Below are 26,739 nucleotides of genomic sequence, written 5' to 3' on the forward strand. Positions count from 1 at the left end.
CATTAGCGCCCACTGGAGTTTGCGGACGGCCTAATGCGTGCATGTGTGTGCGTGTCTGGAAATCTCCTCGCCTTCCCACGGTTACTTGATTTTCATTGGTACGCGTGACGCTGTAGAAAAATCACCAAATATGAACACGTGCTCGCTGTTCATGAACGAATATTTAACTAAAAAGGCCGTTCAGATGTCCGTCAAACTTGGTACGCCAAAGGACGCTCTATCGTCGTCATGCATATTACTGCGTAACTGACACTCTCTATATATACATCGATATGAGTGCATCGCGAAATAATTTATTGAGGTGCCACATACGATAGGGTCAGCGGAGAACAAAAAAGAAAGCAGGTTTCCGCGAAAATGAGGTCGCGCGTTTGAAACCTTGAAGTGTTTACAAAATTTCTCCAAGTTTGAAGGTGGCTGAGCCGGTGAGATATACGAGGCACTCTTATAGGCAGACTAGCCGGCCGTGATGAACGCCACGGGTAAGTGGCCGTGGTCGCCTAGGGCGCGCAGGGTCACCCGTCCCGAGGGGGCGATCTTCACCACCGAGATGCTGCAGTTGGCCAGGCTCATGCGGGACCAAGCTTCGGGGTGGATCTGCAGGGCCCTGTTGTGCAGATTGGGCGGAACAATGTGTGATCACCGAGGTGCCAGTGTGCGTCGCGCGCGTGGTGCCAAAACTTTACACAGTGAATCTGTTATTGAGACTACAAAGGCGTAGAACGTCCGCTCAAAGCACCTGCTCCAAATGTCCATGAAGGTCTATTGGGCTAAATAATATTGCGATTATCTTAATAATCTCAACTTAGATTAATCTATCGATCAAAGGGTGGCGTTGGAAATTTTTTTTTTAAGTGTATCGCAAATTCGCAATTCTTTTCCTCGTTCCATCGATACACCGAGACGCTGACGCGGGCATCCGATTGGCTGAAGCCGCTCATGTGATCCTTCCTCTTCGAAGGAGCTACCAGAACAGGGGCATGTAACTAGGGGAAGGTATTTCGCTTTGCTTGGCTTCGTGCAGTGTTCGACACAATGTATCGAAGAAGCATCAAATTCTAGCTTTTTGTTCACCGCTTTGTGTAAGCGAAAGGGAACATCAATATCCCTTATTGTATGGCCAGAGGTCTTGCCACAAGCTGTATGGAGAGCAAAGATAAAATTTCGTGGTGGCAAAAAGTCTATAGGATGCACATGGGCCGACTGCAGACGGCCAGAATCGATTCTTATGAAGAAAAAGTACTGCTGATGTAGTGGTAGTTGCAACAGGGATCGTGATGGAAACATTGCCTGGCTGGTTGGCGGGCTAATTATTGATTGATTGATTGATTGATTGATTGATTGATTGATTGATTGATTGATTGATTGATTGATTGATTGATTGATTGATTGATTGATTGATTGAATGAATGAAAACATTGCTGTCTGATTTATTTATTTAATGATTAATCAATTGAATGTGCTCGATCGACTTTCACAACTTGGTTTCATTATCATGCGCTGAAAAACGTGCCCTCCCCACTCCTCATCTGGCACAATATAACATAGAGCTATTCCGATCTGTTTCTATTCCATTCCTGCCGCTAGCTATGAACAATTGGTCAAATGTTTTTCGGACCACCCTCACTTCACCTGTCTCTTCCGCGACGTCACTAAAACTGAGAAACCTTTCCACCTGATATGACGTGTACACGGTAATTACGCGTGATTACCCCCAAAAAAAGCAAAAAAATTATTTTTGATTCTATGCTTTGTCGCTCTCAGCTTTCTGCCATTGATGGAAACCTTCCGAGCTGCGCTCACTTCGCCTGTCTGTCACGCGATGTAAAAAAAAAAAAATGACGCGAGAACTCACCACATCAGAGCGGCGGGTTCGCCCTAAAGATGCATCAATATGCTGAAAAAACTTTTTTTTTTTTGTCGGAATAGCCGGAGAGTGCACCGCTTCGAAAGGAAAGGAAGATGGCTGCCCGATGATTGCTCTGGCACTCGCTACTCGGAGCTGCGGGAAAGAAATGGATTTCTGTGCCTGGAATACTTTTTTTTTCCGCGGCATGACCTTGTGAAGCGATTTTGGCGCGCATACGACAACGCACTACCGATTCTTCTTCGCTGAGGATCCGCTTCAGCGGCATTTTTGTACCTTCCTTTACGATGTCGCGATTTTCGACCAGTCACCGCAAGCTAGGCAAGGGGAAGCGTACCAATCGCAGACTCGATCTTTCACCGCCCTCCTCATCCGAATATATGTATATCCTCTTGTCAGCCAATTAGATAAGAAAAATATGTATAGGTGGAAACGTTATTTGCTTTCAAAGCAAATAAAGGCAACCTTCCATAAGCGAGGAGAGCTTTTGGTTGGGATGTTCATACAACGCTGCGGGTCACCGTCTCATGTTTGAGCTGGCGGTTACGTAAATTTGACGTCAAGAAATTGGAATATCATCAGAACGGAGTAGTAATGCGTTACACTGTCCCTATATGCGGTGTACGCAGCCGGGAATCGTACCCACGATCTCGTGCACAGCAGCGAAGGGCCGCGTACGTGATCCCGTGCGAACGATGATGGTCGCGCATGCGTGGTGACACACCTGCATATGCAGTATCGTATGACGTTGGCGTGGCAGACGATGATCTCGTGGGAGTCTTGCTTCTGGCTGGGCGAAGCGCGGTGAAAGTACTTGCGGAAGCCGGCCTCTATGCGGGCGCCATCGGTCAGGAACTGTAACGCAGACCGGCGCGCACACCTTTGCATTCAAGGGCGACATCTGCTCTCGACTAAACTAAACTAAACCGACCGACCTACGCGACCAACCGACTGACTGTTTTCGATGGAAAAAATAAGCGCAGCACAAAGACTAAAGGAGAGAAAAAAATTTACCGACGATTACGGTACTCCCTAATGCGAAATTTGAACCCAGTCGTATACGTGTTTTCGCGATATATTGGCTGGTGCGGGAAACCTGTCTCGTACGGCGGGCTGCAAACGGCGCGAAGTATGGCGCTACTGTCTCGCTGATCGGGAGAACGCGAGAGGAAGCGCGTGGGTGACCCGTGGGCGCGATTCACAGCAGCAGCCGCCGCAGACTTCCGCTCATGCAGCGCTTTGTTTCCATAGAGACGACGCGCGCTACTCTGGCGCCATCTCGTAGCCATCGTCACCGCAAAGCCCCTCGGGCGCGGCACTTCGTTTCTCTTTTCACGCTTTCGCCATACCCCGCTCCTCCACTTTCCTCCTCGCGCTTGTCGCTTTTTATGCGAAGCATACTAGCCGCACAACCACGCTCTTCCTTGCTGCGCCGCGCGCGGCCGCGTAGCTACCATATGACGTCATAACAGCTGCAAAAGCGGAGGCTCAACTCGTGCGCTCGCTTGCGGCCGCGTAGCTACATAGCCGGGTCTCAGCTCGTGCGCTCGCCTGCATGAGTTGTTTCTTCGTCTAGCCGAACCAAATATAGCCAAGCAACAGCAGTTCACCAGGCTAAACAGTGGTTCAACAACTAAAATAAAGGCTAGCATGCTTCGCATCCTGGGCCTAACCTAAGCCACAGCCATTTTTTTCCATCCCCCGCTGCACTCCGCGTTCGCTCTCATTTTTCGCTGTGCTTCAATGCGCACATCAATCTACATGCGTACAGGATCGCTTTCGTATACGCTTACTCGGAATGGCAGGCCACCACATTCAAGGATCGCAGTTATGCAGTGGCACCTTTGTACTACTGTGCTCTACAACAAACATAGAGACGCAAGGTTTTTTTTTTTTTATGCGAAAGCATTATGTGCCTCACGAAGCGCAAAATCCGGCGTCCGTTTTTATCATCCGATGTGGTATCAAAACCCACGCGACCAAGTGATGAAGTCACGTTCCCGGCGCTGGACTTGCTGCGGTTCGCACGGCGAAATTCCACAGTGCACATCCACGGCGTCGGACGGACTCCGTAACCCACTCCCAAAATTTGGTTATTGTAGATTAAAGTTAGTAAGATGGATGAAAGTAGATTAAAGTGGATTAATGGTACAAATTAGATCAAGATGAATTAAGGTGGAGCTTTAATTTAAGGTGATAACTTAGCCAAGTCCTAATGCTTTCGCATTCAAATCACGCAAGGAAACTCAAGTGACTCAATTTTTTTTAATGATACCCTAACAGCAATGTTATAGGCGTTTGATGAACGATTATGCTGCCGACGCGGTTTCTCGCTTGCTTAATTCCCTACCTTTCCCATTGGCACTACCTTCTCTTCGCCGCGACGTACTCTCACTAATTCGACGCAGTGCAGCGATAGTTACGGGTCGCGTCAACACACCAGAAGGAAGGCTCGTCCATTGTCCGCTCTTAATCGCCGTCGTCTCAACGACGTCTAATTGGAAGCTTCAAAAAGGGATCAGTGGGTCACGTTGGGCGAGCGCCCACCCTTCTCAGGATACGCAGCTGACTCTCGTCGCGTTGCAGCCATCGCCATTCGTTGGCTGACCAATTGACGGCTTTTACCCTGGCGACGTCGTGCTTGCCGGCGTCATGAGGTGCGAAGAAGGCACAGCAAAAAGAAAAAAAAAGAGAGAGAGAGAGAGAGAAATTCCGGAATGGAGCGCGGGTTTCTTTTTTTAATTTGTGGCAACCCCGAGGCGCCTATGTTCTGTCATTTCCGTGAAGAATGGTCGTCACGGCATACTGCAGGCCATGCGCGTGCTTAATTAAGATGTGTTTAAAGAATGTCGCAGATGGTTTAATGGACATTTAGACTGGAACATCATGACCTGGCTCAGTAATCCCGCCTCACTCGAGCTTCTAGGGGTGGGATTCATTAAAGCTCAGCCGCGTGACTCTGGTCTGCGGACTTGATCGGCGATTCGCCCCGTTCTGTTAATGCAGCGTATTCTTTAACACAATCATTACTGCTGAACACCAACAGCAAGCGGTACTCTAAGACATACCCCAAATGTAATCGGTCGTTAAATGATGACCAGTAGATGCCGTATCTGAATAGATCAAAGAGTTCACACATATTTAGGGAATTCCTGCGTCGCCCTGGTGTGCGACATGTAGTACCTTGGACTGCGGCTTCCATATTCCAAACGGGGGCTCAGGAGGCATGGGCTCCCCTTCGCGGATGAGCTCGCACTGGAAGAGCGGGAGCTGTGGCAGGTGCCGGTGGATGAGCGCGGCCGTTTCGACTGCGCGCGCCATGGTCGAGTGGGTCAGCTGGCAGAAAGGGATGCCCAGCTGCTTGAGCCGCTGGCCGGTCAGGTCCGCCTGCTTGCGGCCTGCACGCATTTGACCACAGAACAGCGTGCAACCATATTGCTTGACCCGGACGCGCATTAACCGACGGGCGTGGTAGGCACTCCGGGATTCTATGGACAGAAATCACTTCGCTGGCGAGTGCCCTACGTTGGCGTCGCCGTGTTTCCTTTAATATCGGACGAGCACGGCGAACTTGTCACGTCAGATGGCCAAATGGCACCTGTCTAGTTACATTCGTGGTCCATTTAAAATAAGAGGGGGGGGGGGGAAGTGCCGTTGCTAATGTGGGCACTTTCTGCCATATTGCCTAATGCATCCATGCTTAACGTATTACACCCTATAGGACAAGGCTTGGCATCCACGTGAGTCAGTCACAGCTGACAAGATAGCGAATTGGACAGTGTCCGGAATACATAGCACCCCCTGGGCTTGGTAATCTTAATCTCATTAGCAAACGCCAAAAAAGAGCTGTGTGGGTTCGTTGACAGATCCAGGTGGGAACACAGTGGAGGTAACCAGTCAGCAGATACAAAGGCGGGATGACCTCTAGTCATGGCGGTTTTAGACAGCAACGCTTTTGAACCAATAAAAGGTTTTGTTTGGTGATATGGCCCAACTTCGGAGGGTCAGTTAGGTCGACCGTAGACATTATGCACGCGAATGACATTGAGTGTGAGAATCCTCTGCACATGTGCGTTATCTTTTGTCCGGGGCAAGACTCATGCACCACAGCCGCTCGATGAACGACAATGTACACACGCTTCGAAGTGCGGCACCGTCACTGGTGAACGCGACCGCTCGTGTGAGTGGCCGAGCGGTCAGCTGAGGACTGAATGCGCCATCTTGAGGTTCACATAGCTGCTGGACATGGATATATTGGTTACGAGTGCATGGAGCGCGTATGCGACATACACGGCCTTATCGCGGCGTCAGCTCGTAGTTCTTAACGCGAGCGATGGCGACCAAGTCGGCCGCTTGACCACACCGGCTAAGTGTAATCCACGCTGCACGCACTTCGCAGAGCGCGGGACTGCATCCACGAAAGAGACTGCAGGCCTCGGGGTCCGACACGGGCGCATGCTATGGTCGATATGCTGTAACGTAGTGAGTCGAACTTCTTCGATTCTTTTGCGGGTGCATGCCATCGATGAGCTGTCCATTGTATATTGCATATCGGCTAGCTGCATGACACTGATGTATGCACATAGCGATAAATCACCTTTTATTTGCCCTATATGTGTTGTTTCTTTTATAACGAGTGTTCGAATTACACAAATGCGTGGTTCACCTATAGCTGCCGCCGCCAACGCGCGGTGTAATTTGTGAAGGGTGCTTAATTCTCGGTCAAAGAGGGGAGGCATGCCCACGTTTGTGTATGCAATGCAGTCCTGCCTCTATATACAATCGTGCAGGGAGACTTGCAGTCATTTCTCTCTCTCTCTCTCTTTGATGGCAAAAGAAAAATGCAGGACATTTGGGATGATAGTCCGATATGGCTTCTCGATATGGTGCAAACGTTTGTCGATATTGAAAGTATGTTTCACCTATACTTTCCTGCTTGCAAAGAAGTTACATCGTTTCAAGAAGTGATAAAATTCCTGCTGAATTAACGCGGCGAGGCAAATCTTTTGCCAAGATGATAGTTTTTCTCACCACCTATGTTACTGAGTGATCAATTGGGTATAGATGAACAATTGCACGCTGCAGACCAGTACATGTTCAAGCGCCGTGAACAACGAAAAGGAATCGAGAATGAGTACAGTAGAACGAGGCTGCGCTTAGAAAACACGTGGAAGACTCGGTAAGGAAGCCCACTCTGTTACTGTCCTCGGGGGGAAAAAAAGGAAAGAAAACTTGGTGTCGATTCGGACAAAATATGCTGCCAGCGAATGCGGTTTAACGTGACTGCTACTTCTCGTCATTACGGTGGCGACAGATGCGCGAAACCGATGGCAAATTTTCTATTGAGAAGTAGGAATACCGGACGTCGAGTTACCTTGCGCTTTGCGCTTAGCCCTCATTGGTTGGCTAAAAAAAATTATGCACGAACTGAGTGTTTAATTGCATAATGGAGCTCGTTAGAAAAGCGCTGTTCTGATCCCCTTTATGCGTCACTTTTCTTCTTTTTTTTTTCTCGACGCTGGTAAGAACAACGTTCAGCGAGAACGTTCCTGAAGAAACAGCTTACCAAGTTCTGTAAGCGTGCGATAGGTGTCCGGCTCCTCGTAAAATGTGAAGTCCCCATGTCGAATTAGGTACAAATAGCGCGTTGCGGTCGCCTTTGCTTTCTGCACTTCTTCGTCATAACGACGCTTCTCTTCTTCTGAGGAGTCAGCCGGAGGCTTTGCGCAAGACTCGGGGTCCCGCCTGCAAAAAGAATAAAAAAGCAAAAGCTATCCAGTTACAAAATTTTAAGAGGCTCACGTCTAGAAAAGAATCATTCTGTCTGTCTGTGGCCATGGAACAATCCACGTGCGTTATGCCACGCGTTTGCTCGAGCTGGCCGCAGAGCTCGGCAAAGAGGTCCGCGAGTTTCTGGCAGAATAGTGCACACAATCAGCACAGGTTCACGGAAAGACGTGGACTTGAAGTGATGCACGGTGGTCAACAGCGTCTCTGGAGCTAACGTTTCGGCAATGGAGACTTGTATTCGTTCGCCAGGGTGACAATCCCAAGACTGTATAATCCCTATTGTCTAAATGTTGGCTGCAGAGACATGTCAACTCTACGTCGGCTCCAGAGACAACCCTTGTTCGACCACTGCTGGCCGCTTCATATAGTGCAAGAAGAGAGAGCATGAACTTTAATGAAACGGATGACTCAGTGGCCTAAGTAGGGGTGAGGGTCAATGGTAGGGATAATAAAATAAACACACACACACACACACACACACACACATATATATATATATATATATATATATATATATATATATATATATATATATATATATATATATATATAGTCATATAATGAGAAGTCAACAAACACTGACACCAAGTACAACATAGGGGAAATTGCATGTGCTTAATAAATGAAATAAAGTAATGATTAATTAATGGAAATTAAAGTGGATGGATAACACTCCCAGGGTTCTACTAGTACACATAAATACCCAAGAAAGTCGATGGGGAAACACCGCCGCAGTAGCTCAATTGGTAGAGCACCGCACGCGACATGCGAAGGTTGTGGGTTCGGTTCCCACCTGCGGCAAGTTGTTTTTTCATCCACTTTAATTTCCATTAATTAATCATTACTTTATTTCATTTATTAAGCACATGCAATTTCCCCTATGTTGTACTTGGTGTCAGTGTTTGTTGGCTTCTCATTATATGACTAATAAATATCGGGCCCCTTGGTTAACCCCCTTTCTTCTCGTTTATATATATATATATATATATATATATATATATATATATATATATATATATATATATATATATATATATATATATATATATATATATATATATATATATATATATATATATATATATATATATATATGTGGAAAGAGAGAGAGAGAAATGAAATAAATAACCAACTACACGTTCATAGCCTGCAGATGGGGTCAAGCCAGCCTCGCGCGCAGGCTCCCATGATGAGTTGATAGTTCGCCGGGCGTCGGCCTGAGGGGATGGCGTGGCCCATGCCTCCAGCACGGGCGCTCTATGCACAGTGCTTTTGCATCGAGCGGCCCTGCCTTCAGCGAGGTGAAGACGCGTCTCTTGCGTTTGTATCTTACTATCGCGAGACCGGGACAGTCCCACAATAGGCGCCCGACTGTCGGACGAGCACCGATCGATGCCGCACGTACTGCACGTCACTGGTGACGACATCGTCTCTTCCACCTCCTCGTTGTCCAGGCGTTGCCTCTGATGACCTCGCGTCTTCCTTGAAGCGGCGTGCGCTCGCCACTTAACATCTGTGCTAATAAACATCTGTGTTGGTTACTTGATTAGCTCAAGCAGGCTAGGCGACTATTTGTCACCGCCTCGTTTCGAAGGGATACTAATAAATAATAATCATCATCATGCGTGACATGACGCATGTCATGGCCAATAAGCGTGGCAGGGGACGAAGGGGCAGGGGGCTGGGAAAGTCGCATACCAACACAGAATAAGTTTCGGGAGGGGCACGTTGCCGGTGTGCCACTTCCCGGCTACCACTGATACACGTTTCCACAGACTAGCGGCGGTAGCGTGTGGTAGTAGAGGGCTTTTAATATAGTATGTCACGCCTTGTCTAACGAGTACCTGACGGGGCACACGGACCATGCAGCGACCTGCCTACCTGTCCCAGTTGAAGTCCCACTGAGCAGAGGGCTGGAAATTGGTCGTCCACGAAGCGTGCACTTGCCGCTTCCTGGCTTCTTCGCGGTATAGCGACACAGCGGCCACGCTGCCGCATAGGATGCCCACGGCCTTGGTGATGTGTCCGAGCATTTCGTTGCGTTCACACGCGAAGAGGAGCCTAGGAAACTTTCCAACAACTACGTGGTCACCAAAGGCCTCAAGATCACCGTCCACAGCTAACACAGGCACCTTGTTCTTAATGTAGCATCCTAACACTGGCTCATACCCTCTACGGGGGATTGGCAAAACGCAGGCGGTTTTAAGTGTTTTTATTACAAAAACTAAATTTGCGTAACAGAGCGTCGGTTCAAGAGAGATAAATAGCATTTCTTTTCTATTTCTTAAACATTAACACAGGCACCTTATGACAAAACAACGGATGAAGACGTTAATTTTTCTTCTTACAACGAAAGGCATCCAATAACACAATTAGGCGGAACTTGAAGTGACTGTGACCAGCACATTTCCTTCCTGTCGGTTTACTACAAGCTGGTGCATTCGTGGACGAAAGGAAAGACGTATTTGTCTATTAGATTGCGCTTTCTATTTGCAGGGATTGCTTCAACACAGGCAATGTCATCGCATGAATGACGTCAACATATACCACCCTGTATACGCAACGAAAACACGGCACCTACACAACGTAACTAATAGTATCTGCATTATTGTAACATTTAGCATCAACACAAACATTTACATCAATGAAAGTTCGCGTCCGCATATTTCAATTTTTTGTTAATATCATTGTTCTTTGTGTATGTCCTCTTTGCTTGCAGTATAAACGAACATAGTGAAATAATGAATGAATATATATAAAATATACTGAATGATAACTCTCGACTGGAATAAGCGCGTTTGCAGTAACAAACGTCGCACCACCCTGCCTTTCTTCGTGGTGGTGCCGTGTTCGAATCATGGGAACGCGCACGGTAGCTTCGACCGACGGCCTCTGGCAGGAACCTTGTCACGGACGGAAATAGAGTGTACTACAATTCTAGTAAACTCTAGATGGAACCGGCCCCAGGTGTACCAATGAGTCCTACGAGAGAGGCAATCACGTCAATGATTGGACGCTAATATGAACCACAGTGTAAAGAGAGAGGTATACCTAAGTATACTCGGACTGAATCGGGGCGACTGGGAAAAACAATGTAATCTCCCTGGCTTGTCTGGCAATCTTCTTCAATGTGCCAGCATGTGAAATGAAGTAGAAACATAGAAGTCTCATCGAATGCTGTTAGCTATTCACATCGTATGCGTTTCCTGAATTCACTGTTAGATATGATCGAATAGTCGTTCCTGTTCGAATGTAACGCATAGCAGCACTTTGAATTCTCAAGGGCGTGTCCGATGCAAGTGAGGACTGTTCCGAATGATTCTGCTACTGGCGAGTCGAAGCTGTTGCGCAGGGACCCACCAGTTCCGGAGCGAATTAATGCACGGGCCTTGATAATTTTTGCTTAACATGCATACCTATAGCTTTCAGTCAATATAAACGCCCCGTTTCGGGGCAGCCTGTGAATCTGCTAACTCGATTCACGCAAGGATTTTTTTTTTTTTACAGCGAAGCTATATAAGGCTAGGATTCCGCGCATTTTTGTTCTCTGTGAACAAAAACTATCATCATCAATGGCTCATACCCCGTAAGCATTCATGTTCCCGTAAGCAAGCAAAAAAGGCAATGGCTCCTAGCCCCGTATACATAGGGCAGAGGCTGCAAGCACACAGTAAAGTGAAGCGAACAGTGCTTAAACTCTTTCTAGTCACGTGTACAACATGCAGAACAGCATGTCGAAAACTGTCATCATCAATGGCTCGTACCCCCGTGAGCAATGGCTCATACCCCCCATTAGCAGTGGCTCATACCCCCGGAAGCAAGCAAAAAATGCAATGACTCATAGTCCCGTAAGGTTCATGGCTACTCACTTTGCGTGAATTAGCTGCGATGACAGTACCCCTGTTGTCGTTGTTAGTGATTTCAATGTGGATGTGTCGGTATCAAAAAGGAGTGGTTTACGCGTTCCGTACTGAAGACATATCCCTTGCGCTGCCACACCGATCCGACCCAACCGACCACCCAGCGGCACACGCGCATCGATTTGATATTATCAAAGAATGTTATTGCAGTTGAAAGTAAAATAATGACCACCTATCAAGATAACAAATGTGTGTGCGTACCTTTCGTGACGACGACCACCCATCAAAACAATAAATGAGTTCATACCTTTGTTCAAAATTATGTGTCACCTCCGTGTCGTGTGCTAAACAGCTCCACTGGCCAATCACTTTCACAGAGTCGAATGGCTTATGTTTTTTTGGGACAGCCTGACCATATTTTCATCCCATTAAAACTGGGTGGTGCATGTTGCAGCACAGTTATCTCCTTCAACGAACAAAGCAAATATGCATGTATTTATACTTTAGAAGAGTTAACTGCTGGGCTAGTTGGTGACCTGGCATACTGAAAAGATTTTGCGCCAAAAAACAACACACACAAGAAAGATGACGACACCACAGGCGCTGCTTCAACTATTTAATGAGGGTGAAAGCACTCGACATATATAGCCCTCCAAAACACCGCGCATGCGTACAAGGCAACATGGAGTACAAGGTTTTATCAGAGTAGGCGCGATAGAAACTTCAGCTCAGCCTCGTAAAGAAAAACCGATGTATCACTAACACAGTTTGGACCCGCTTTCTTGATGTAGAATGCTTCCAATGTTTCACGGATGTCTGATGCCTGCCTCTACCCAAAACCCTCGCATCGCGGAACCGTGGAAAACAATCGGTGCAAGCCCTGCAGTGATCCACAAGTCGCTCACCTTCATTATTCTTTATACCTTTTGCATGTTCCCTAAGTCGGTCGTTGACACAACGCCCCGTCTGTCCAACGTAGGATTTCCCGTACGACAGAGGAATTTCATATACGACGTTTGTGGCACACTTTACGAAACACTGGCCATGCTTTTTCTGACAGCCAGGCATTTGGCTTTCGCAAGTTATGCGACGGCTTAGCTGGACAAGCTTTTGGGGAGCGGAGAACACCACCGGTACATTACACCGGTTAGCCACTTTTTTCAGGCTGTGCGTGACTCTATGGATGTATGGGACCACTATAGGCCACTCTTTTTTCTTCGGCTTTTATACGTGTGCGTGAGGCATGCCACTCCTTTAACTGCTTCATTATTGTCCTTATGATAGTGCACCGGATGCCTGAAAGCGGCCGCTTATACAAGCTGCTCAGTTGAGCTGACGCACTGTTGGAAATGGATTTAAAATATGAGTTAAGCATAACGCGTTTTTTTTTTGGAGAAGTGAGACTCGAATATAATTTCATTTTGTTTAAACCCCTAGAAAAAAGCCGAAAGACACAGCTACCTTCTTTTTTCTATATAAGCAAGTTCTGAGGTTTTAAGTGGCAAAACAACGATATATGATTATGAGGCACACGCGGCTTTTGAGTTTTCACTATACCTAGGGTTCTTTTACATACACCTCAATATAAATACACGAGTGATTTTTTCCATTTCATCCACATCAAATTCCGCGGCCTAGATTGAACCAGTTGGCTTCAATTTTTAAGCCCAATAAAGAAATGGGTATAAAGAAATAAAGAAAAAGGGGACAGGGTGTGTCAGTCATGCTTCTGTTGCGCTTCATGACACTTGCATATTTTCTAGATGCGACTTACCACGTATGAGCCTTTTTTTTTTGCGTGCTAACCCCGATTAATAGTCCTCGTTTTGTCGGTTTTCTTGCTGCTTTTATGACGTCTGATGACGTTTGATGAAGTACGACATGTCGGGTTATAAAGACTAACGTTTCGAATAAAACTTTCAGTTGCGAGTAGCTGGTAGTAGTTGGCGCTCTTAGTTTAGCCATCATTCCGTACCAACTCACCCATTTTTCACTTTCGAACAACATAAGCGACAGCAATTCTGCTCCGACCATCATGCCATACTTCAAAGCAGTGCTGAGCTCCCGCGCAGCAGAAGCTGCAGGTTGTCTACCAAGTTGACATTTTCAAATTCCCCTAGTTTTCCAGGTTTTCCCTGAGCGACACTGAACTTTATCTTATGTCAAGATAGGCTGTGGGGGACAGCACATCGCCCGATGCTGTCACTCTCAAGTAAGCATTTTACAAAATAAATTAAAGAAACTGAATCCAGTTTGAATAGTAAGGAGTAGTGTTTACTTTATTCAAAATAGAAAACTGAAGGTAGGGGATAGTAAAATGCGCAGCAGACAATATAGCTTCGAAAAAGAAAAATGATAAAGCCCATTGTAAATCGAGTCGAACATCTTCAAATGCAAATAAAAAGAGATGCATACACAAGCAAATATTTTCGAAAACGAGCTATAGATAATCGATATTAGACCTGAACGTTGTCACAAGTGCGATTTTCTCAGCAGTTGGAAAGTCAATCTCAACTGTGCTCGCATGCTCTTAGCCGACGCACAATGCCTCCGTTTTAGTGACGCCGTTGACGCTTCTACCGACGCGAGGGCAGCAAATTGCGACTACTCTATGCAATTCTCTACCGCATGACGAACAAATCGCTATCCTCTTCAGAGCGGAAAGATTTGCAAAAGGTGCTCGTACGCCAGTATTCGATTTCGCGCGAGATGAGCGTCCAATTGCGCTTTCCGGCTCGCGAACGCAACACCGCTTAAACACGAGCCAAACGATGCCTATTCGCCAGATTCCGTACCGCGTCTCTCCCGCAGAACGGAAAGTAATCGCTGAGCGGACATCAGGAACTATAATATGGACAGAATTGAACAGGCTCTCAGGAACGGAGGAAGCCTAAAAACAGTGAAGAAGAAACTAGGAATAGGCAAGAATCAGATGTGTGCGTTGAGAGACAAAGCCGGCTATATCGTTACTAATATGGATGAGATAGTTCAAGTGGCTGAGGAGTTCTACAGAGATTTATATAGTACCAGTGGCACCCACGACGATCGTGGAAGCGAAAATAGCCTAGAGGAATTCGAAATCCCGCAGGTAACGCCAGAAGAAGTAAAGAAAGCCTTAGGAGCTATGCAAAGGGGGAAGGCAGCTGGGGAGGATCAGGTAACAGCAGATTTGTTGAAGGATGCTGGTCAGATTGTTCTAGAGAAACTGGCCACCCTGTATACGCAATGCCTCATAACCTCGAGCGTACCGCAATCTTGGAAGAACGCTAAAATAATCCTAATCCATAAGAAAGGGGACGCCAAAGACTTGAAAAATTATAGACCGATCAGCTTACTGTCCGTCGCCTACAAAGTATTTACTAAGGTAATCGCAAATAGAATCAGGAACACCTTAGACTTCTGTCAACCAAAGGACCAGGCAGGATTCCGTAAAGGCTACTCAACAATAGACCATATTCACACTATCAATCAGCTGATAGAAAAATGTGCAGTATATAACCAACCCTTATATATAGCTTTCATTGATTACGAGAAAGCGTTTGATTCAGTCGAAACCTCAGCAGTCATGGAGGCATTACGGAATCAGGGTGTAGAAGAGCCATATGTAAAAATACTGGAAGATATCTATAGCGGCTCGACAGCCACCGTAGTCCTCCACAAAGAAAGCAACAAAATCCCAATAAAGAAAGGCGTCAGACAGGGAGATACGATCTCTCCAATGCTATTCACCGCATGTTTACAGGAGGTATTCAGAGACCTGGAGTGGGAAGAATGGGGGATAAAAGTTGATGGAGAATACCTTAGCAACTTGCGATTCGCTGATGATATTGCCTTGCTTAGTAACTCAGGAGACCAATTGCAATGCATGCTCACTGACCTGGAGAGGAAAAGCAGAAGGGTGGGTCTGAAAATTAATCTGCAGAAAACTAAAGTATTGTTTAACAGTCTCGGAAGAGAACAGCAGTTTACGATAGGTAGCGAAGCACTGGAAGTGGTAAGGGAATACATCTACTTAGGGCAGGTAGTGACCACGGATCCGGATCATGAGACTGAAATAACCAGAAGAATAAGAATGGGCTGGGGTGCGTTTGGCAGGCATTCTCAAATCATGAACAGCAGGTTGCCACTATCCCTCAAGAGGAAAGTATATAACTGCTGTGTGTTACCAGTATTCACATATGGGGCAGAAACCTGGAGGCTTACGAAAAGGGTTCTGCTGAAATTGAGGACGACGCAACGAGCTATGGAAAGAAGAATGATGGGTGTAACGTTAAGGGATAAGAAAAGAGCAGATTGGGTGAGGCAACAAACGCGGGTAAACGACATCTTAGTTGAAATAAAGAAAAAGAAATGGACATGGGCCGGACATGTAATGAGGAGGGGAGATAACCGATGGTCATTAAGGGTTACGGACTGGATTCCAAGGGAAGGGAAGCGTAGCAGGGGGCGGCAGAAAGTTAGGTGGGCGGATGACATTAAGACGTTTGCAGGGACAACATGGCCACAATTAGTACATGACCGGGGTAGTTGGAGAAGTATGGGAGAGGCCTTTGCCCTGCAGTGGGCGTAACTAGGCTGATGATGATGATGATGATGATGATGATGATGATGATGATGATGATGATGATGATGATGATGAAGTTCAAGAAATGCTGCGGAAAGGCGTTGTCTTTGCAGTCCCTGGGCAGCTCCAGTGATATTAGTTAAGAAAAAGGACAATTCTTGGAGATTCTGTGTTGATTATCGAAGACTTCAACCTCAGCCACAAAGAAGGACGTATACCCTCTGCCACGCATCGACGATGCTATCGATTGCCTTCATGCAGCCTCCTACTTCTCCTCTGTTGACTTACTATCGGGATACTGGCAAATACCGATGCACCCGACAGATAAAGAGAAAACTGCCTTTGTGACTCCAGGCGGTCTCTTCGAGTTTATTTAATGCCTTTCGGTTTATGCAATGCGCGAGCAACTTTTGAAAGGTTTATGGACACAGTGCTGCGCGGATCGAAATGGGAGATCTGCATCTGCTACCTCGGCTATGTAATCATTTTTGGCAAAACACTTGAGGAGCACAATCAGCGCCTTGGCGTCGTACTGGACCGCATACAACACGCTGGACTGGTTTTAAACTCAGAGAAGTGTCACTTCGGTGAGCGCCATACTCTCGAGTTCGGTTTTCTCGTCGACAAAGATGGTATTCGACCTGACCCTGAAAAGACTGCTGCAGCGCGGTATTTTAGCCAACCGAAGACAGCGAAAGACCTCCGTAGTTTTCTTGGCCTGTGTTGTAATTCCGCCGGTTTATTAGGAACTTCGCCAAACTTGCTCACCCACTCACGTGCCTCCTTCACAAAGACAATCTCTATACGTATGGACTACAGGGTGCGAGGACGCGTTCCCTCAGCTGAAGTATCTACTAACTTCTGGGCCTGTCTTGCGCGCCATTTCGATCCCGAGGCATTGACTGAGCTGAACACTGACGCTAGCGGTGTGAGCGTTGGCGCCATCCTCGTTCAACTTCATCATGGGCGCCAGCACGTCGTTGCGTACGCAAGTCGGACACTCACGAGAGCAGAGCGAAATTACACTGTCACTGAACTGGAAAGTCTGCCAGTAGTCTTCGCCATCCAGAAGTTTCGGCCATATCTGCCGGGTCGCCATTTCAAGATAGTGACGGATTATCATTCCCTCTGCTGGCTTGTTGGACTGCGGGATCCTTCTGGACGGCTGGCACGTTGGGCGTTACGCCTTCAAGAATATACCTTTTCTGTCGACTACAAGAGCGGTCGGTGTCATACCGATGCCGTCTGCTTGTCTCATCTCCCGTCGCCACACTCCACCGCTAACGATGCCGACTTCGACGACGATCTTGGCAGCATTACCGAGTTTCCTGACCTCAGCACCTTTAAACGTGAACAACGTCGTGATCCTACACTCATACCTCTACTGGAGGCTGCCCGCACGTCAGGTGAGACAACGCCCTTCACGCTGTGTATACAACGGCTTGCTTTACAAAAAGAATTACTCTGCCGAAGGCGCTTCCTTGCTCATAGTCGTTCCCAAACGGCTGCATGCTGCTATCCTTCGCGCCATGCATGATATTACATCGGGTCACCTTGGCTTTGCTCGCACGCTTCATCGATTACGCCAGCGCTATTATTGGCCGAAGCTATGGAAGAGCACAAGACAGTGCATTGCAAGTTGCCCAGGTTGTCAATGTCATAAGAAGTCGGAGACGCCTCCTGCAGGCTTTTTGCAACCAGTGAAGCCACCTGCCTTACCATTTGAAAAAGTTGGTATCGATTTGCTCGGCCCCCTTCCCAAGAGCTCTACCGGCCGTCGCTGGATTATTGTGGGCGTCGACTATATACTTGACGCGCACAACTGAGATTGCGGCGCTTACCTCTGCTATACCGACAGCGATGTGTCGTGCCTTTCTGCTTCATTCTGTCAGCCCGCGTCACGGCGCTACACGTGTTGTTGTAAGTGACCGTGGACGGCAATCGACCGCCGACGTTGTTGAAGAACTGCTGCGCCTTTGCGGTTTTACTTATCGCCATTCAACGCCGTGCCACCGACAAAAAAATGGCCGCACCGAACGCACGAATCGTATGCTTACCAACATGTTGTGACTGTACGCCTCAGCTGATCACAGGAATGGGGATGCCGTGCTGCCCATTGTCACGTATACGCATACAATACAGCCAAGCATGAAGTAACCGGGTATGCGCCTTTCTATCTGTTGTACGTTCGCAGTCCCCAAACGTTCTTGGACACAATTTTGCCATTGCCACTGAACGAAGACACATCCATTCCGGAGACAATGTGTCCTGCCGAAGAAGCGCGTCGGCTCGCTCGCTTAAAAACACCGTCTTCGCAAGTTTCAACCACGGCACGCTGTGACGCCCGGCATATACATGTCACTTTCGCTTCTGGCGATCACGTGTTAATGTGGACACCTCAACGGAAGAAAGGCTTGTATCTCAAGTTCGTCTCAACGTACAGCGGTCCATGCGTGATACTCAGCCGACCAGGTGACGTCAACTACGTCATCGCAAAACTGACCGCCCATAATCGCCGGACGCGGAAGACTCAAGTGGTTCAAGTGGCCCGCCTGAAGCACTATAAGGGAGAGGCCTTCGTCCTGCAGTGGACATAAAATAGGCTGATGATGATGGCGAGACGCAAGACGCCTTACAAATGAGGAAATGTTTATTTCACTCTATATAAATGATCGTTCCGGGCTTTTTTTTGCATTCATCCAACGTTTTTGATGTAGCCCTGCGCGCTACATCCAAAAGAGACGGTTCGCTGAACAGGCGAACTTCACATGCGCAGCCGGTCTCGCTCGATTCTAAGTGTTGTGTCTGGCGCATGACGCATGCATCTGGCATGCATCTGGCGCATGACGCATGCATTGCGTGCCGTTAGCTTGTTGCTAGGAGACGTAAGAAAAATAAGTCGCAATGTATAAGTTCAGTTACACACGCAGAACTTTTTTAGTTTTAGCGGGAAAGAATTTAAAAAAAAATAAACCGTTGTCTGTAAGTTCATTTCACATTCCTTATTCCGACACTCACGTCAACTAACGGATGGGATTAGCACTAGGCGTGACGTGTTTCCTGTTGCCAGTTTTCGCCTAGTGTCCAGGGTTGCCAGATTTGGCTACTTTGCGCCAAATTGGCTACTTTTTGAGGCTGTTGGCGGGGAAAAAAATGCCTTGGCTACTTGGCTACTTTTTTCGCTACTTTTGAAATAGCTTGACTTGATAGAAACTTGTGTAGCTCATATTATGCAGCAACATTAGCAAATATTTAGGCCTACTCGCAACAACGACACTTCAAATAATTTCAAGCTGGTCCATCATCATTGTCAATCTGACTCTGGCGCTTTCATTTCATGCAAAGGATTTCGCACTGGTGACGTTACAGCGTGTTCCATCTTCGCATTGACGTTCTGCGTCAGGCCTTCCACCTTCCACACATAGGGCTTCTTCGATTTTCGGAGTTCTGGCAGCCCGCTGGCAGCCGGACGGCAGCCAGCTAGTGCCGGTCCTGATGTGAAGGCAACGTGAGGTGTGATCCTAAGACACCCCGAAGCTGCCCGAAGTTTGCAAAATCGAACACTTGGACAGCTGGTCACGGGATAAACGTAAACATGCTACCAGCATGTCAGCGGCCGGTCTGGCCGGCGCGCTCTCGGCGTAGTCGGTCCATTTATGTGTTCCCAGCTTGAAAATATGCAGCTGTATTCTGGAATACGATCACTTTTGCCAGATTTCGCGCGACTCGGCATCTCACTTTGCAGAGCGTAACAAACGGCCTGCGACGCGTCCGATGCCAAGATGCAAAATCGCACGTAAATAATCGCGAAAGCGATCGCTCGAGGATGCCTCGATCTTTGACCTTCTTCGAGAAATGTGCGCCAAGATTAACTCATTTACACTGTGATTCTGATTGGTGATAATATTCTAATCATATTACATGCTGATCAAAGCGCTCTTAGCTGTAGTCATTTATACACGTTTCATAATATTTTTTGTATGTTCCTACATTTACTAAAAGCAACTTTAAGTGTTGGCTGTGATAATGTCTTCAGAGTTGCATAATAAATGAAAATGCAACGTTTTTCCATAGCGTGGCTACTTTTTTGGCTACATTTCTCTATGTGGCCAAAGTTGGCTACTTTTCTGGCTACTTTCCGAGATTTTTTGGCTACATTTCACATTTTGGACCTGGCAACCCTGCTAGTGTCCCCTCTAGCTGAATTTCTTTCTCTATGGCTGCGCTATCCCCTCTTTCGTTACCTGCCAGGCCCTCACGGCCCGGGCACATAATCAACTTGTGCTGGTGGGCTATCTTATATTTTCTGAATGCAGCGTGGGGCTCTCCCCATCATAAAGATCCGGTATGCTACCTGAAAGTCTGTGATTACTACCGAGCGTGAGCCTAACATCTCTTGGGCACGGAAAGCCAGGGCGATCGTCATCGCCTGTGCTGTGTCCGGCGAGTGTGTGGTTGCAGTTGAGCAGGTTACGAGACCAGCTTCGATGTCGTTACCTACTGCTGTTAGTGCGTATCTGTTTTTTTCCCACAGCATGCGGATCGGTGAAGACCACTTCGGAATTATTTGCATACTGTATTTGTAGATCCTGGACTCGCGCTTGTCGGCGGCCTTGACGGTACTGGGGGCTCATCCTTTTGAGGATGGGAGCAACTGCTATGTTCGCCCGCACTTCATTTGGTAGGTCCGTTTAGAGGGAGCTTTAGCTCGGGCGCTCCTTTCTAAATACATGTAAAAGCAGAATTCGTTTTTCTCGGCAACCACTGCACCAAGTTTGACGAGGTTTGTAGCATTTAAAAGAAAAACTTAAAATCTAGTGACTGTTGGTTTCAAATTTTTGATTTAGGTCGTAATTTTTTTATTAAAAATTGGCGAGATTCGAACATTTTCAAAAAACGAAACTATCAAGCTTACAACTCTGTAACTCAGCAACGAAAAATGATAACACAATTCTGCGAATTGCATCTAATAGTACATCTAAAGCGGATAATATTGATATGTTACACATGAATCTCAAAAAATTCAGTAATATGGAAATACAGCTTTTGCAGAACCCTTGTACACGACGTAACAAATTCATGTAAGATATAATATGACATACCGAATTTGTCCGCTTTCAGTGATCTAATGGATGCCGTTTGCAGAACCGCGATATCTATTCTTGATACAGAGCTATGAATTTGCATACTTCGTCCTTCTCTTTTTTTCAAGCTTTCGTATTTTTGAGAATCTTTTTAACAAAATACAGGACCTAAATTGAAATTCCGCTTCTAACAGTCACTAGATTTTAACTTTCTCTCTCAAATGCTACAAATTTAATTAAAATTGGCCCAGGGATTATCTCACAAAAACGTTTTTGCGTTTTACATGTATTTGAATAGGCCGCGTCAGAGTTGGGTCAGAGCTAAAGCTTCCTCTTAAGTCTTCGTTTGTGTACTGCGGGTACTGGGGGAAGCCCAGTCTGCTTAATATTGCCTCTATGATATTGCTCTTCCCGATCAGGACTTGCTGAGGCGCTCCCGTTGAAATATCCACACTGCCGCCTGCAGTTCAGCAAAGGTAATATGTAGGCTAGAGCTAGTAGCTTTTCCGGGGCTGCCCCATTTGGGCGGTCCAGTGCTGCCTTGTAGCCAGAAGCTGAGAAGCACAAAACAAGCATTCGAACCGCATATTTGAGTGCTAGCCCGCGAGAAATTCACAAGGGCGTTTTATACCGCTTCTCGTTGCATGCGTCCGCAGCGTAAAGGTTTCAATAACGGACTTCTGATGTATCGCCAACTTCATCGTCATCTTCATCGTGCCTTCATCGGCACTGCCATGGTCATCATCACACGTCAGCATCGGAACACACGGACGCAGGCTGCAATAAAGCTGCGGTGCTTGCGGCGTTATGTCTGACTGATGTCAGTGTTTTAAGCCTATTGCGACATATCAGTGGCGACGAGGCCTAGCGTCGCTAGGTGAGAAGACCCGCGTCAGCATGAGTGCTGGACGGCCACCGGAATTTGCCGATGCAGAAGGTACGTGGCCTACGTATCGCGTTCGCCTGGAGGCGTACTTTGAGGCTCATAGCATCGTGGACCCAACGAAGAAGCGAGCGCTGCTCATCGCTTCGCTCACGGACAGTGCAGTGCGTGTGGTGCAGGGCCGGTGTCAACCAAAAAAGGTGAATGAACTGAGCTATGAGGAAGTCGTCGGGTATCTGGAAGATCACTATGCTCCGGAGGTCAACGAGATCGCTGCAAGTTATGCTTTCTTCATGCGTTCGCAACAAGACGGGGAAGCTGCTCAGGACTTCATTGCGGACATTCGACACCTAGCTGAGAAGTGTAACTTCGGCACGTCATTGGAGCGCATGTTGAGGGATCGAATCGTTTGCGGAGTGCTGGATGAAGACGTTCGGCGCCATTTACTGACGCGACGGAAGCTCACCTTAGAAGAGGCTGAAGACTTTGCTGTCTCGGCACAGAGAGCTGTTGAAAATGCCAGGAGCATGAACTCGGCGCACTCAGAAGTACATTTTGCCCGAGAAGAGAGCCATTCCTCGAAGCGACGTCCCAAGCCGGAACAACGCGACGTGTGTGGAAGGTGTGGAGAATCGCATGCTGAGGACGAGTGCAAACACCTTCGCGCGGTGTGCCACCGGTGTGGAAAACGAGGACATCTACGTCGGATGTGCCTGTCTAGCACAAATGGTGACCGTCGGCAGGGATCTTATCCAGCAAGACAACGGCGCCAGGGTTCGTACGCCATGGCAGCCGGAGAGGACACAAGCTCGGACGACAACGACGCCTTGCACACGATTACAGCGGTTCTCCATCACGCAGCCAGTATCCGCAAGGTTAGGCCTATATACAAGGACATCAGTTGGAATAACGTTCCGCTCACTATGTTGGTGGACACGGGGTCACCTGTAAGCGTCATTTCCGTAACGGTGTTCCGCAAGTACAAGCGGCTCTGGCCTCCGTTGGAGAGTTCACAGCTCAAGCTCTCTTGTCTCTTGGGAGAACTTCCAGTTGTCGGCCAGCTTAGCATGACCGCTACGTGCGACGGGAAAGATATTCCTGGTACTGTCATAGTGGTCGACCGCTCCGGACCATCTTTGTGCGGCAGAGACACCATCAAGGCATTTAATGAAGTTGGAGTGGCAATGTTGTCGAATGTGGTAGCGCATCTGCAACCGGCTGGAATACAGGCTGCCAGCACAGGTCTGCAACAGCTGCTTGACGAATATGCCGACGTGTTTGCTCCGGGACTCGGCCTGTGCAAAGGACCACCGGTCACATTTCAATTGAAAGAAAACGCGTGTCCACGGTTCTTTAAGGCCCGTACTGTACCCTGTGCTCTCAGAGATAAGATGTCTGAGTCATTGGATCAGCTGGTCGCGGAAGGCGTTTTGATGCCGGTAAAAACCGCTGAATGGGCAACCCCTGTGGTACCCGTTTTGAAAGGCGATGGGTCCCTCCGACTGTGTGGAGACTTCCGTATGACTGTGAATGCGGCCACTGTGGTAGAACAATACCCGTTGCCTCGAGTGGACGACATTTTTGCTAGGTTAAACGGTGGCGAAGTATTCACGACCTTGGATTTGCGTCAAGCCTACAACCAGTTGCCATTGGATGAGGAAGCAAAGAAGATAACAGTCCTCAACACCCAGAAGGGTCTCTTTTGTTTTAACAGATTACCGTTTGGCGTAAGTTCTGCTCCAGCCATATTCCAAAGGCGAATGGACGGACTGCTGGGGGATATTCCTGGAGTACATGTGTACCTGGATGACATTATCATCGCCGAGAAAAAACATGATTCCTCTAGGCTCAAAGCCGTGCTGCAGCGGCTGCGGGAGTATGGTCTCCGACTGAACAAGGGAAAGTGCAAGTTTCGGCAAGACGAAGTCATTTCTCGGTCATCGTATCGACGCGAAGGGTCTGCGACCGAAGGACGACAATATCAAAGCCGTTGTTGAAGCCCCAAAGCCCACCTCGGTGAGTGAGCTGAAAGCTTTTCTCGGTCTCATAAATTACTATGGCAAGTTCCTGCCCAATCTGGCCACCATGCTAGCTCCGCTACATGCTCTCTTATCCAAAGGAGTCAAGTGGCAATGGAGCCAGGAACAGGAGAAAGCATTTCAGCAAGTTAAGCAGGCAATTGTGGCTTCCAAGTTTTTGGCTCACTTCGACCCGGATAAGCCACTGCGGCTGGAGTGTGATGCATCACCAGTAGGCATTGGAGCCGTTTTGTCGCACCGCGTGAATGGTGTTGACTACCCCATCGGATTCCGGTCCAGGACACTTACCAAGAGCGAGCGCAATTACTCGCAGTTAGAAAAAGAAGCTTTGGCACTGGTATTTGGCGTCGCCCGGTTTAAAGACTACCTGTACGGACATCAGTTCGTCTTAGTAACAGACCACAAGCCTCTTATTGGTTTATTCAATCCAGGTAAAGCCATACCACCGATGGCGGCCGCAAGAATACAGCGTTGGGCCTTGTTTCTTGGCAACTACAACTACACATTGCAGTACCGGAAGGGCAGCGACCATTCCAATGCTGATGCCCTCAGTCGGTTGCCTTTGCCAGTAATGGAGGAGCCGCGGGACTGTGCTGCCGACGAGTACGTTTTGTATGCCCACTCTCTTGAGGAAACAGCGCTTTGCGCCCGCGAGGTTGAACATCTGACTAATCGGGACACCAGCCTTCTGCAGGTTAAAAAATGGATTTCCCAGGGATGGCCGGCATATCTTCCGCAGGGCCATGAGCATCTCCGGCCGTACTTCAACAGAAGGACAGAGCTTACAGTCAGCCATAATTTGGTGTACTGGGGACATCGCATTGTTCTACCCCTGGCGGCGGCAAAGCGTGTGTTGCGTCTTTTGCACGAGACACACCCCGGCATGACAGCCATGAAAACCACAGCGAGAACGTTGTTTTGGTATCCGGGACTGGATTCCGACATAGAGCGACTGGTGAACTCATGTTCCACATGTGCGCAGGCTTCAGCGATGCCACCAGCACAGATACCTTTGGCCTGGCCAGCCACTGGGGAAAGGTGGAGCCGGCTGCACGCAGATTTCGCAGGCCCGTTGGACGGACAAATGGTCTTAGTCGTCGTCGACTCGGAAACGAAATGGATGGAAGCCATTCCAATGAAAACTGCGACTTCGCAAACCACGGCCAACGCGCTAAGATCAATATTTGCACGGTTCGGCCTTCCAAAAACATTTGTTTCTGATAACGGACCACAATTTGTGGGCAAAGTTTTTCGTGAGTTTCTGGCACGGAACAATGTGCAACAACTCACAACAGCCCCTTATCATCCACAGTCGAATGGGTTAGCCGAACGAGCTGTGCGTACGCTCAAGGAAGGACTAAAGAAGAACCCCGGAATAGACCTCAAAATACGCATAGCGCGGGTTTTATGTCGATATCGCCGAACGCCCGTCAAGGATGGAAAGTCGCCGGCGGAACTCTTATTGGGGTACCAAATAAGAACAAAGCTGGACTGTATCGCTCCCGATGAAAGGTCACCAGAAATCCAACCACGAGTTGGAGGGTCTCCAGTTCAGGCAGGTGACCCAGTCTGGATGCGCGATTTCCGAACAAGTCGTCGCAGGTGGATACCAGGAGTAGTGCGAGATCAACTGGGGTCCAGAATGGTCACTGTTGATTCCGGGAAAGGAATTCAGCGGCGACACTTGGACCAGGTGAGACGTCGAACTGTCTCAGACTCTTTCTCGACACAGAGGGTAGCCGTAAACCCTGCAGATAGCACTCCAATCACGTTGCGACATAGTCCGGAAGTGGCCCAGACGGATAGCCCGCCACCATTACGAAGATCGACCCGACAGCGACGGCCTCCTGAACGCTTGGACCTGTAAGAGGGGGAGAAGTGATGTATCGCCAACTTCATCGTCATCTTCATCGTGCCTTCATCGGCACTGCCATGGTCATCATCACACGTCAGCATCGGAACACACGGACGCAGGCTGCAATAAAGCTGCGGTGCTTGCGGCGTTATGTCTGACTGATGTCAGTGTTTTAAGCCTATTGCGACATATCAACTTCTGCATTAGAAATCCTGTGTTCCAATCCTGCTGTCCGACGGCACTAATAATGTTTGTTCATTTACTAAACAGTACTTTGTCGAAAATTACGATTTCACAAAGTCACGAAGCCGCTTGAAGCCAGAAGGACGAAGTATATAGGCAAATCCATGTACAGTGCGCGTCACCCTTGTGTAGAACGCGGGAACGGCGGCCGCCGGGGCACTAAGGACACAGACAGCGACGTCTTACGGTAACTTCTGGGCTCGAATTACACTGGGTGCGCGCGGCCCATCGATGCATCTAATCTCGGGCACAGCGACTACCGTTAAACGTCGCTGGCTGGCCCCGGAACGCCTCGGCGGCCGCCGTTCGAGCGCTCTACACAAGGGTGGCGCGCGCCGTACTTCTCATGCTGGCTGAACCACCCCGACTGCGGCTCTCGTAAACATTCCAGCTCCAGCGCTGCTATGGGTAGGCCACACAGAGTTAGGGCTCCCGAAAAACAGCGTGAATACTAGGAAAGTCAAAGGGGACAGAAACGTCAATGTCAACAACGGCGTCGTGCACGTGCCACAGATGAAAATCCTGCCCGAGATGCCGAGCGCAAGCACCAAGCC

General features: G+C 48.1%; 1 protein-coding gene across 3 annotated transcripts; it reads right to left on the reverse strand.

Annotated features, from left to right (window-relative positions):
* Positions 1-269: 269 nt before the first annotated feature.
* Positions 270-9,800, reverse strand: LOC135912521 (serine/threonine-protein phosphatase Pgam5, mitochondrial-like). 3 transcript variants are annotated; one of them, XM_065444974.1, is made up of 5 exons: positions 9,539-9,800; positions 7,434-7,612; positions 5,051-5,265; positions 2,592-2,722; positions 270-607 (listed from the first exon to the last, which is right to left on the reverse strand). In XM_065444974.1, exons 1-5 carry the CDS (start codon positions 9,688-9,690, stop codon positions 457-459), a joined length of 828 nt encoding a protein of 275 aa, XP_065301046.1. In that variant the 5' UTR covers positions 9,691-9,800; the 3' UTR covers positions 270-456. The 3 variants fall into 3 exon arrangements, with proteins under 3 accessions (XP_065301046.1, XP_065301045.1, XP_065301047.1); XM_065444973.1 differs by having other exon boundaries at positions 2,510-2,722; XM_065444975.1 differs by lacking the exon at positions 2,592-2,722.
* Positions 9,801-26,739: the final 16,939 nt, after the last annotated feature.

The sequence above is a fragment of the Dermacentor albipictus genome, chromosome 2, assembly GCF_038994185.2.
Source record: "Dermacentor albipictus isolate Rhodes 1998 colony chromosome 2, USDA_Dalb.pri_finalv2, whole genome shotgun sequence".
In the NCBI taxonomy this organism is placed as follows: domain Eukaryota; kingdom Metazoa; phylum Arthropoda; class Arachnida; order Ixodida; family Ixodidae; genus Dermacentor; species Dermacentor albipictus.